The sequence below is a fragment of the Apus apus genome, chromosome 10, assembly GCF_020740795.1.
Source record: "Apus apus isolate bApuApu2 chromosome 10, bApuApu2.pri.cur, whole genome shotgun sequence".
In the NCBI taxonomy this organism is placed as follows: domain Eukaryota; kingdom Metazoa; phylum Chordata; class Aves; order Apodiformes; family Apodidae; genus Apus; species Apus apus.
Genome location: NC_067291.1, coordinates 15,898,599 through 15,911,436, shown reverse-complemented (window position 1 = coordinate 15,911,436; position 12,838 = coordinate 15,898,599). Strand labels below are relative to the sequence as shown.

Below are 12,838 nucleotides of genomic sequence, written 5' to 3'. Positions count from 1 at the left end.
CTAAATACTTGCTCCTTGGATTTCATATAAAACACTTGCAGAGAAAGCAATCTTGCGTACTATTTTCAAACAAGTGGTATTCATCAGTAGATTTCTGGCATGCCAAGGGAAACTCAATATATAAAACTGAGGAACACTTGGGGACAAGGATGAGGAAAAGAGGAGAGAAAAAATAAATAGGGATTAATGCCAAAGGAAGAAGGAAAACAGGATACAGACAACTAAGTCAGGAATGAAAATCTTGAATATTTGCAGGAATTCAGTGTTAGTCTGCCTAGCTCTGAGCTAGCCTAACTTTTAGGTTTACATTTTTAACAGTAGCTATCTCATTGTCACTGCTGCAACAAGCACATCCGGGCAAAGTTTTACCAGGATTTATCCCACATACCAGACAGGAATTCCTCAGTGTATTGGCAACAAGCAGGTTTCATGGAAAGATGAAAGAAAAAAAGCTCAGGCGTGCATGATTTTTTTTCCTCCACTATTATTCTGGTGTTCATTTTGTGGTGGTTTTTTTAAACCCCCCCCAAAAAAAACACAAAAAGAAAAAAATCTCCCCCAAACAACAAACAAAAAAACCCACCAAAAACCCACAGACATCCTGTAGTTATTTAGAGAAAACCAGACTTAGCCAAAGTTGGATTTAACCTTCAACTTGCTCCGTGCTAGACTGCAGAACTCTGACCTTACTGTGTCCAGCAAAACCTGTGCCAACCAACATCTTAAGGCTAAAATACTTGTAGATTAAGAACTTCTGAAACCAAAAAGATTTTAATGGATATAAACAGCAGACCACTGGCCTCTATTGTCTGCAGGGAACACTTCACTAACAGCTTCAGTCTAGCAGCAGAATGAAGCTCTTGTGGGAGGTGGTAGCCATGGAGTGATAGACAGTCTCTTGGTAGCTAAAATGAATTCCAGGCAGAGCTTTGAAAATAGTCACCACAGCAACCTTGAACTGGATCCTGCCTTTGGTGGGAGCCAAAGGAGGCTGAACTGACCCCAGCAATCTGCCTTGCTGAGTCACTCTCTTGCCCTGTGCTGCAGTGTCTGCTGTGTCTTGAGGAGGGCTTCTTGGCACTTCCAGGACTGGTACCCAGAGAGGATGGCTGCCAAACTCTGAGCAATTGCCTTGTGCAGCCCTGAAACTGTGCATCACAGGACCTTTTTGTTTATTAACAACATGCTGCAAATGTGCCTGCCCGGCTGTGGAAATGTAGTGAATCTGAGTGTACTTGAAATAATTACCAAATAGAGGAAATGCAACACATACAGGTCAATTTATGCTCTCAGTTAAAAAGGTGTGAAATCTGGAATAATTCCACCAGAGCCAAAAGAATCACTTCAAACTGATATGAAGGAGAGCACCATCGGCCTTAAAAGAACATGTCTTTAAAGAAATGGCACGTTATCTTACAGTTAAGGCTGGGGGAACACTGGCTAAAAGGCAGAAGATGACAACTTCATGCCTTGTTCTGAGATGCTTACACGTTCTTTGCTTACGTGAGGTGAATTTCATCAGTGCACACAAGACCAGTAAAGTCTCCTAAGCCCAACCCAAGAAAAAGCTTATGTGGAGAGGCTTAGGTTGTAACATGAAATGCAGGGAGGTTTAAGAGGCATTTTCTGTACTGGCTCAGGTTTTCATAGACTTGTAAAGTAACCCAAAGTCTGGTGGTATTGCTACAAGTTTTAAAGCAATACTGGTAGTCACAACAGGAATAAGACACCATTGGGGTGAGGAACATGTGCCTACGAAGCAACAGGAAAGAAGACTGAATGGGGATAAAAGTCATCAATCGTCTTTGATATAAAAAAGGAAAGGGGAAATAAACCCATTTTGGCCAGAAGCAGTGCTTTCTCCTGGTGATTAGTCTTAAACTACTGGATCATTATCTATAATCTAGGTAACAATCTTTAGCGATTTGGACAACAGGAGGGAGATAGAACTATTCATACATCTGGCCAATTCAAAATAAATTTTAACAACATTTTAAAACAGTTGGAATTTTTAAGGGACAAGAACTCCCTGAGGTTTGTGTTCTCAGTCCAGTGCCCTGCCTAGTGCTACTTAGTATTTCCCCAGAGATTTAGAGAAGTTACACTGCTGACTTACCTACCTCCAGGACAAGAGGAAGAATTTTAGACTGCCAGGCTGCAAAGGTTTCTGTGTGAGGACAGCCATACCACAGTGTCCAGGATATCTTAAAAGTCCTCTGCAAGTCCCTCCTCTCAACACCTCTCTCCCATTGCTCCTAAATCTATGAATAGGTAGATCATGGTGCTGGGACAAGGATTGTGCCAGTTTATGGGATACCTACAGATAAAAGCAATCCTAAACAATGCTTAAGAAATAACAGCCCACCGTCTGTCTTCCCATTTCTTGCACACAGGAGGCTCCCAGAAAAAAGGAAAATCACAACAAGAGCAATCCCTGCACTGTTGACTAGGTTAATAAGATGCTTGGAGGAAATTTACAGAAGCTATAATTGTGTCTTTAGTGAAAACTGGTAACTTGCATTACACTGTAGTCAAGATGCTTGCAAGACCAGATGATTATGTGTGCTTAGAAGTGTCCTGGCCTCCAGCTCTGTACTGAAAAAGTAGCAAGAATCTGTGCCTTCAGCTTCTCCATCACTAATATATATATTTGTGGCCTGTGCACAGACTCATTAGGAAGCTGTGGGAAGGAAACCACAATGAGCCAACTGAAGAAACAACAGCAATTTAAGGGAGTCCATGCCAACAGAAACACACACCTTGGGGGGGAATTTAGGACACGATCTAGTTTTGTGGAGAAGGTGGGAGCTCCTCGTTAGTCTAAACATACCCTGTGTATTATGGGGTATCTTTAAGTCTTTACCATCACTTCTCTTCAGCAATCTTAATGGGAGATGTTGAAATATTATATTGCAATTGTTGTCTATTGAAGAGAAAAAGAAAAACTAATGAAATTATTTATACTTCCAGGAAAGAAGACAATGAGATGATATTGTCCTGAATGACCTTTCCTAAGTATGGGGATACAGCATCTTACACAATAGACTTTTGGTTCATGTTTCAATTACTGACCTTTACTGAGGAGAAAATTAATGCAATTTTCATCGTAATCCACCCGTACAAATAAGATCCATAAGGAAGGTTTCCACACGCTGAATCTAACTCAAATGGAAAATGTCAGCTGTTTGCTACTGGATGAATTTGACTTCAATTTGTTCAGCTGGAGTATTTTTGAACTGTGTTCATAAAATGTTGTGTATTTTTGATGCCTATTTTTGACAGAGAATTTCCTACATTAGAAACATTGGGTTTTTCTTCCTTGGGGTTACCCTGCTTTTCCTTTTTCCAATACATGAGATTCTAAACATTTCTTGGAAGTGGCCAAACAGCTTGTCATCTGATCCTTCCCTATCACATCTCACGAGCCAAGCAGGGCTAGGTTGGCTCACCGTAGGATAGAAACCCTCCAAGGAAAAAAAAAAAAAAGCAACCAACCAGGAACTGTTGTTGATTTAGTTTTGTCTCCAGTTTTCATTTGAATCATTTAGCAGACCTGGAAATAGTAATTTAAGTTTTGTCTGTTTTGAAGAAGCTGCAAACTTTTATCCAGACAACTTAAGTTCATGAGAAGACTCCAAGACTCATTCCAGTTGGGTGCTCTGATACACTCATTCAACAGGGTAACTGTCTGCTCTAGAAGCTCTACAGTCATTGTCAAAAAAAAGAAAAAAAAGTAAAATAAATAGACATGGTCAACAATCAGACAACTTACACTGAGCTGCAGGTAAGTTGCCTGTACCTTTTTACTGGCATGCAAAAGATGTTTTAGTGATGTGATTTTCAAACAATCCTTACCCAGACAGCCTGACAGACCCCAGAGCTGACACAGCACAGCCTGAACTCCGTGTCCAGGATGGCACAAATCTGAGAAGACATTCATCCACCCAGCAGCTTATGCTAAAGGGACAGAGCTCTCTTATCTTTTAGTCTTTCACACTGGTATTTGGGGAGGGGAGAGAGGGAAAGAAAGGGGCACTTGGCAATTAAGTCCTGTCATTTAAGACAAATAATTTAGGTGGAGCGAGTTAATCTGCTGTTGGGTTTTTGAACTAAGCGTCTGTATATTTATAATTTGTAAACAGTTCATCTCTTAGACGGTGTGTTACAATTCCCAGAATCATGGTCTGTTATGTCTAACATGCAGCAGAGCCCAGCAAGGCTACATGTGCCAGTATTTTGATACAGCAAGATGATAGGAAACAGAAACAGTGACCTCCTGTATCACAACCCCACCAGCAGATTTAGAAGCTCGTGTATTAGAGAGGGAAAAAAAATATACAAACTTCTTTTTAAAGTATAGTTGTCTGTTTAAATGTTGACATTGCAATGAGATAATGTCATAAAATTACATTTTTCTTACACTTTCCAGAGAGCACTGGCCACCCTCAGACTTGGAGAAGTCACTAAAAAGTTACTAAAAGTAACCTAATGTGCTTAAAGATGCAAGTCATCAGAGTGCAAACATTGTCCAATGTTGGCGCAAAGGGGATAAACCCAGGAAGGACAAAGACATGAGACACATGTAGTGGCTGGTGACTCTCTCTCCTGCCAGAATCCAAGAGACCCACAACACCAGTATACCAATTACTACAAGTTGTGAATTATTACTGCTGTAATGTTGGGATATAAAGTGTTATCTTGATGAGAAAGCCTGCTGGAAGTGAGCAGTTCTACCAGTTCTCCATTTCAGAGTCACCGTGCACAACGCAGAGACAGAAGCAACACTGATTACCAACTGGTAGGGCCAAATCACCAGCAACTGAACACTGACTCTCAGGAGCTTTCCCAAACCTGCATTCTTAGTTATAAGAAACCAAGAAAGCAAATGACAGTGAAGTTGTTTAGCAGGGAGGCAGGGGGGAGGCAAAAAATGCAAGTGATTAGATCTGCATTTAAGTGACCCAGATGTATTTATAGAGAGAACCAAAGTAATTTGAGTTATATTTAGGGTAAATCTGACCTAGAATATGTTTGTTTTGCAGCAATGAATCTGTTGCATAGCACAGGAAACAGAGGATTAAATACCTATTTAATACATTTCAACTTTTTTTTTCCACCTCAGCACTTGCAAATGAATAATATGAATACTAAAAAAGAGGAAACAGGATTAGTTCCAGCAAGAAAGTTACACCTTTAGGCATCACACAAATAACATGTAGGATCAACATTTACAGTGTTGAGCTTTGGGTACCCAGCAAATAGAAATTATTGACTTTTAGAGATACACAGTATTTCTTCAAAAAGCATGCAATTTCCATTTAATGACTTCTCATGAGTTCCAGATACTGGTCTATTTAGTTGCCCAATTTTATGATGCGAAGAGTGAATTACAAATGAGAACATTAAAAAAAACACAACAATTGTGTGTCGCAAGAAACCTGCAATTCAACTAGATTGTCTAAAGTTCACTTTATAACTTTGATGGACTTCTGGTTCCTCATTAAAATATAGACACCACAGAAGAACAGGTTAAATTTAAATAATCATTCCCATTAATTAGTCCACTGAGTTTCAATGCTAGCATCTGTGGCTGAGAAGAGTTGAGGCGCACTTGCTAACTGTGGTATTGATTTACTTCTCAATGATCAAAAATTTCACTGTAACACTCTTAAAGCACAGAATATTCAAGAAAGAGCTTATTAACTTAGTATGCAATTGGAAAGTTTCACATTGCCTTGTGAACATTTTCTCCCTAACAGCTAATGTTCCTTTGCATGCTGTTGCTCGTTAAATAATTCCTCACCTTTTAGCTTTAAAGTATTTATAGATTATCAGATCCTCCTTCACTTGCTTATGTTTTTTCAAGCTGTATACATTAGGTTCTCTTAATCTTTCTTCATATGTCATGCCCTCTAATCCTTTTATCATTTGTCACTGTGGCTTGATAAACTTGAAAAAAACAAACCTCCAATGAATTTTTCATAGTGAGAAGAATGAGTAAGTATCCTCCAGTAAAATAAGAAACAGACCTTGGCAATTCCAATTGTTTCTACATTTCAACCGATGAACTAAACCAATTTTTTTTCCCAGGCTCTGAAAGAAATGTTGAGAAAATTCATACCAGTCCTCCACAAATCACACCAATTGTGGCCCACAGGAATGGAAATGCCAAATCACTTGGGGAAAACCGTTAGTACAGAATGTCCACGGAACACTCAGAACGATGTGATGAAGGGTTTCAGATACTCGTGCATATCTTTGCACCTCATCCACCCAGACACATACCTCCAAGTGCACATCTATGAACACGTGCCTACTGTGATTTCAAGGACAAACTGGGGACTGCTCAGATTCACTTAATGTTCCAAGGTCTCATGTAGGGGTCTCCACTACTGAATCTCTTCCTACTTTCAAATTTGCCAATAGGCAAACTTGCAACCATTTTTCCCTCAGTTAATACAGATAATAAAAGAAGATCTCATGGAGACAGGATGGTGGGTTTGTGCTCTCCCATATTTCTTCTGATTCTAGCTAAGACAATATTGAGATAGGCTTACCTTATCATCTTCATCCTCATCTTCATCCAAGCCCATAAGCTCCTGCACAAAAGCAGATGCCCATATTACAAAACACTACACTTATTTTTCAGTGAATAGCAATGTTCAAAATGATACTCCCACATTTCATTACACAGTTTTCTCCCACTTCTATTGCAAGTCATAAAAAAAAAATCATCACTTTCACCTTTCAGAAAGAACATTTTGTATTCAAGGACTTCCTTTTTTTCATGATATCCTGAACAAAGCAGGCAAAACCCTATACAAACTTTAAGTCTGAATAAAGCACTAGTGGCCGTGTCCAGCAGTTTGAAGGCAACAGGCTTTCAAATTCATTGCCAGCTTTTACTGTCTGTAAAGAGATTTGTTCTTAGTCTGACAAACCAGCCAGTTTGTCAAGGCTGAGGATGCTATACTCAACTTATTCCAACCTCACTGCTGCAATTACTGCTCCATCCCTTTAGGGCCATTAATGAAACATTAGACTTTTGAAAATACGTTAGTATGAATATAATCAATCTCACGAATCACAGTCAGATTTCTATGCAGCATTATTTCCTCCATTTACCTTTTAATGCTGACAGGTAGGGGAGAAAACAAAAGGCTTGAAGGTTTGAAATTAGGAGCACTTGGATTTCAATTCAGGTACTTCATAAGCTGAGCCTTTGACAGGGTCCTCCAAGTTTCTCTTGGTTATTTAATAGGTACATTTGAATCAGTGTACTACAAGTTTGAATAGAGAACACATGCAAAAAATGTGAAGAATCACAATAAAAAGATGGTTTAGATTTGGCTTTTAGTGGGGGCTTGGGTCTTTTTGCTTTGTTTTGGGGTTGTTTTTTTTTTTATTTCTCTCCCACAGAAGGTACTGAGAGCTCAGATACCCAGTTTTACTCCTTGGCTCTCTGAAATACTCTGAGCAGCTGAATTAATGCTGATCATGGTTTACACTTCTGTGGAAGCTCCCCATCTGTAAACCATAAAACATTTTACCAATCTTAATGAATCTAGCCTCCTGGCAAGTGGATCATGTGTAGAAGGTTAATAGTTATACCCATTTTATAGCACAGAAATCAGAGAGAATTTGAGGTCCACTTTTGCAAAGACTGATGCTCACATTCCTCTATATAGATGAAATGTGCTTGCTGGCACATAAAAACCAAAAGGGAGTGCACATGCAGCCAAGGCCTGAAGAAGTGAAAAATAAATAAATGACTGTGTAAAAGGCATTGGTATTTTGTAGAAAACCTTTTCCCATCTGCAGGACAGATGTGACTAAGGGCAGCATCTGATTGTCTGGTTTTGACCTACAGATGGTTAGAATCATAGACACACATAAAATAGAAATCAGGTAATATTAAAGGCACTTTGACTACTTGTTCCATATGATCCCAATCCTGGAGACTTTTGCAGACATGTAACTTTGCTTATGTAAAACGCACCCCGGAATTTCACAGGATGGCATTGCCTGAAGAATGTGTGACAGAAAAAGGGCTGACTTTCTGATGGGCCTTTCTTCAATATTACTGCACTTAACCTGTATTTGTATTTTCAGACAGAGCCTTTTTGCAGCATCGACCTGAATGATGTACTGCTCAGTTTTGTTGACATATGTGGGACTCTACTCACTTGAACATGCAACAAACTCACCATAGGATGAGTGATGGGTGCTGGAAGGTTTTCTCTGTGTATTTTTCCCTGGTACTATTTTATATTGTGTTTTGTATTGAAAACGAAAACACCTGTTTGCCTGGGATTCTCCCAGATGGGAAGTTCTCATTTTCTTGATGAAATAAGGTAGTCATTGAAGACACTAAATATCTTTCTACATTATTGTGGACTTGGTTGAAATTGGAGAAAAGCATCTATTTTACCATTTGTTTTCAAATCAAGTCTTTCTCCAGGTCTGCACAATGAAACTTGCCCTATTTGCTAACAATCCTTCCACTGAGAATGGATGAAAACTGAACTAAGAGCAGCTTTTCTCAGTAAAACGAATAAATCAGTTATTTACCTTTTTAATTCGAGGATATTTTTTTGTTATATGAATTCTATTTGATTTGTTTGGGTAAAGCTGTTCTTCACAGGTACAGATGTCAATCAGCCTTTTCTCAATAGTTGGAAGGAATCTATAATTTGGTCTGTATTTCACTTCTGTACTTATCACACTTTTAAAAACAGAGTATGATGGACATACATGAATTTACTCTCATTTCTAACTGTAATTACCACTCTTATTTAAGATAGTGGTCAACATCAAGCAGCATTTCATACCACAACAGCAACACTTTGCCAGACGAGTTGTAAGTTTTGATACATTTAAGCCTTTTTTTTCCTCCCAGATCAAGTTAAAAAATTGAAGGCTAAAAAAGCATTTGTCATTTAAAACTGAGGGCTAAGGAAGAGGAATAAGGGCTTCCTAAAGTCTCAGATCAGATCGCAGGACAAGGTTTAAAAACAACTAACTTCTGTTTTGGCTTCTATTGACTTTCCCCTTCTGTGAATCATGAATCACCAGTGTGATGCAAAGTGCAAGAGCATAGGGGTATGGCTTTTAAGAACTTGTTGCTTTGTAAGTATTTCTTAACTCAACTTCAAAATATTTGTAGCTATTTATTAAGTGAAAACCCCCTCCTACACACTCTCATCATCTTCTCCTACTACTTTGAATGGTTTATTGCTTGAATTGAATCATTAAATAGAGATCGTTTCTTTTCAGTAACTTCAAAATAAAAATGCTGTTTAGCTACAACTAGCTCATTACCATTAAAATGCAGAACATTTTGCCCAAGGACAAATTCAAGCTGGGGTTGCAAGAAATGTTACTGCCTTTTTACTTACCTGGGCATCTTGGGTGTTGTTGAACTTCCCTGTTGCAATGAGGGAGAAGTTGTATGCAAAGAGCACCAGCAGAGCCAGGGGCACCATGTACAGCTCCACGCTCCAGACAGTGACCACAAATACCTGAGAGAAATAAAGCAACAGAAGCGAATACATACAAGTGTTTGAAAAGTAAGACGTATAAGAGAAGCCTTTCAGGCATTATCCCTAAGTACATTCATCCTTGAATCTCTTATTAACCTCATTCATCTCATTATTTTGGCAAAGAAAATCTGCTCACAAAGCATGCTCTGCTGCTATTCTGTTTGAATCCATTAGGCTGCCAGTTCCTAGCTTCTCCTCTTCTGTATCTGGTGAACTACAAGGCCACCAACATAAAGTTAGTCCAGAGGCTTTAGTCACTCCTCCCTGGCATGCCCTTCAAGCCTGAAAGCCCTTTGTCCCTAGTGCTAGTGCATAACAGACCCCCTTGCAGAAGTAAACCTGCTCTGTTTCACAACAACCCAATTGTCACAGGGTCTTTCACAGGCTAGACGAGTTTCTTCCTCTTGTGTAATAAGAGACATCCACCTCCCTCCTCACTCCACAGGAGATAATTAGCTAATTCATCTTCACACTTAATACACCTATGTTCTTGGCACAGCAGCACAGAGGAAGGACCATCACATTCCAACAGGCAAGGCTCTAGGTTGCACATGACACAATATTTCAAAGGGATGCAGTGAGCCTAGTTTCCATCCCCATGCCCTTGCCATTATAAGCACACGGGTTGCTCTGCCCAGAAACATGAGTTTGTGTGTTTGGAGTGGTATCTGACAAAATCCACTAATAGCAAAACCAAATGCCAAATTTTGAAGTTCTGTTCCACAATTTGGATAAGTAAAACATGTCACTAACATGATGGACATTTAAAAAGCACTTAAGATTTAAATAAATAAATATACCAAGCCAAACTACAATCCTGTCTTACAAGTATCAACGACAACTGAACAGACTCCAAACATGGAGTGGCTGGCAATGCAAAGTTAATAAACTAAATTCAAAACTGCCATAAAATGCCTGTTGTGATCCCATCTCCTTTTTTACTCATAGTGTTTCCAGAAGAACTGCCTGATGCTGGTAGTAACTTGAAGCTATTTTAAACAATCTCCTTTAAAGACAGGGCACAAACACATTTATCTGATTCTTCTTCCCCCAAAAGAAGCTGGAATGATCAGAAACAAACATCGCATTTTTAGAATAATGCAGGTAGGTGAAAATTATTCAGATCCAGTTAATGTATTTTGCATTATGGACCTGAAAGCCTAACCACACTGTACCAAGGAAGCCTTTCCCCCCACATTCAGCAGGGTGAGAATTTAGACTCCTAGAAAACAGCAACTGTTGTAGCATTTAACCAAAAGACTTGCCTGACATCAGACAAATGGCCAGTTAATGTCTACCAGGGGCCAAACACAAACCAAGAAACAACTGCCTCCATAGCCCTGTCCAAACAGCAGTTGCGTTTCCTAGAGTGAACCTAATTTTGTTAGCTGTTGCTATGCAAGGAATTAGACTGTCCTCCTGTTTTTGGCATTTGTAGGCCTGTAAAACAATCTTTGAGATATATTCATTTATAAAATAGGCTGACATCCAGACAATACATCCCCATGCAGCGTAGGACTGTAGAAGAGGATTTGGTTTTGATTTATTTTTTTCTTCTTTTTGATCCTGCTATTCAGTGTACTGAAAAATCAGAAGTGATAATAATCCCAACAGCCACATTTCATATGTAAGCAAGGCAACAGAAACACAAGAATCCTGGCCAAGAAGGCATGGTACTTGATCTGTCTTACTGGAGTCTTGTATGGCTTTAGTTAATAAAGACTTAAAAAAATTGTGATAGTCCAAGCTAAAAAGCCTTCCATGAATGAAAGTTCTAGCCTGAACAAGTTCCTCTGAAGGTATTCCAACTCCCTTGGATGAACCTCTGCTTGCTTTATAAGACAAAGTGAAGGTGACACCAGTTCCTGTCCTATCTCAAATGTCACTCAAGCGCCCTGTTATTGTACATATCAATACAGATCTCTCTCTCAGGTATATCTAGACAGATAAAAATAGACATACACACAAAAATATACTTGGATCCTTATGTAAACGCCTTCATGGAAATGCATGTTGCCAGGAATTAACTCAAAACATTCGCTCAGCCTGTTGGAGGAGGTTGCATCTACATTATCTCCCTGGGGAACAAGCAAAGTCAGTCTGCTCAATGCAGCAAAAAGACTCCACTGGCAGTCAGCTAGGCAAAGCCCTACAGGAGTCAATGAAGCTCTTGAAGAACCTCTCTCTTCATTCATTCAATTGCAGGACTTGAACCAATTTTAGTGCATCTGTCACCCTCCTAGATGAACATCACTCTGCTCAGTTGCAAGTATAATACAACCTCGCAATCACAGGTCATTTAGGCAAGATACAAAATCAAGACCTTGGTGATTTTAGATCCAACAGTACATTTTTTGTATTATTAAGTTTCAGACCTTAAATAAATCTTAAAACTTAATTACAGACTCTCACTGTAGTCTCAACTGATAGCTGAGGCATACTGTTGCTTCCCCTTTAATGCTGACTGGTTAATTAGTTGCTGAGTTATAACTCAGACAGGGATGCTTTAATAGAGCTCCCACATCTCCTTCAGAAGAGTTGCTTTACTGCTACAACCACAGTAGAGGGAACTTTCATTACTGTGACACAACACAGAAACAAGACAAATTGATTTAGCAATTCAGAAATTATTTATCCTCCGAGGTATGGGAAACGATTGCTTTGAACATACAGTACATCATACAAGTTCAGAGGGTGTTTATAACATGGACAGAGATATTTCTGCATTCAGATTGAAATATTTCTGCATTCTAACAGCCTTTTGAGTAGCTCTGCAGCACCAGCTTTCAAAGCAGTTCTCAGACAGGCCCATGTCCTATTTTATCAGCTCTCATGCAGGTCCCTGACACTGAGCACAGCATCAGCAGCCCTGTGATATGGACACCCACTCCTCAAATTACAAGGTTCTCAATCATGCATGTTTTAATTTTCCCTGTGATACCTTATTCCTGGGAGAAGATCCAGTCTTATCCTCCCTATATTATTTTCTTAGCAATACCTTTTGCTAAAACTTGAGAGTGGTTCAGCTGCTGATGTACATAATGGCTATTGCAAGGAACAACACCTCAATTCTTTGTAGTCCCTAGTCTGTCTTGTTGCCTAATACCCAGATTGGTGAGGGAAGTCATGAACAGGTTCAGATCACTTGCTCAATATCACAGAAGTCAGGGATAGAAACCAAGCCCATGCTTTGAATGATCCACTTTTAACAAACCATGGGTTTCTCAATGTTTCAATCATTGTTAGACTAAGTTTTGTCAGACATAATCCATTACATCACTGACACCTTTTCTGCT

The 12,838-nt window shown here is 39.3% G+C and overlaps 1 protein-coding gene across 1 annotated transcript in view; it reads right to left on the bottom strand.

Annotated features, from left to right (window-relative positions):
- Window positions 1–12,838, bottom strand: part of MCTP2 (multiple C2 and transmembrane domain containing 2) — a 101,415-nt gene that overhangs the window by 11,926 nt on the left and 76,651 nt on the right. The window contains exons 17-18 of the mRNA XM_051628613.1: window positions 9,399–9,521; window positions 6,558–6,599 (exon numbers count right to left, since the gene is read on the bottom strand). Of these exons, the coding sequence (XP_051484573.1) occupies window positions 6,558–6,599; window positions 9,399–9,521 (165 nt within the window). The remainder of the gene's footprint in view (window positions 1–6,557; window positions 6,600–9,398; window positions 9,522–12,838) is intronic.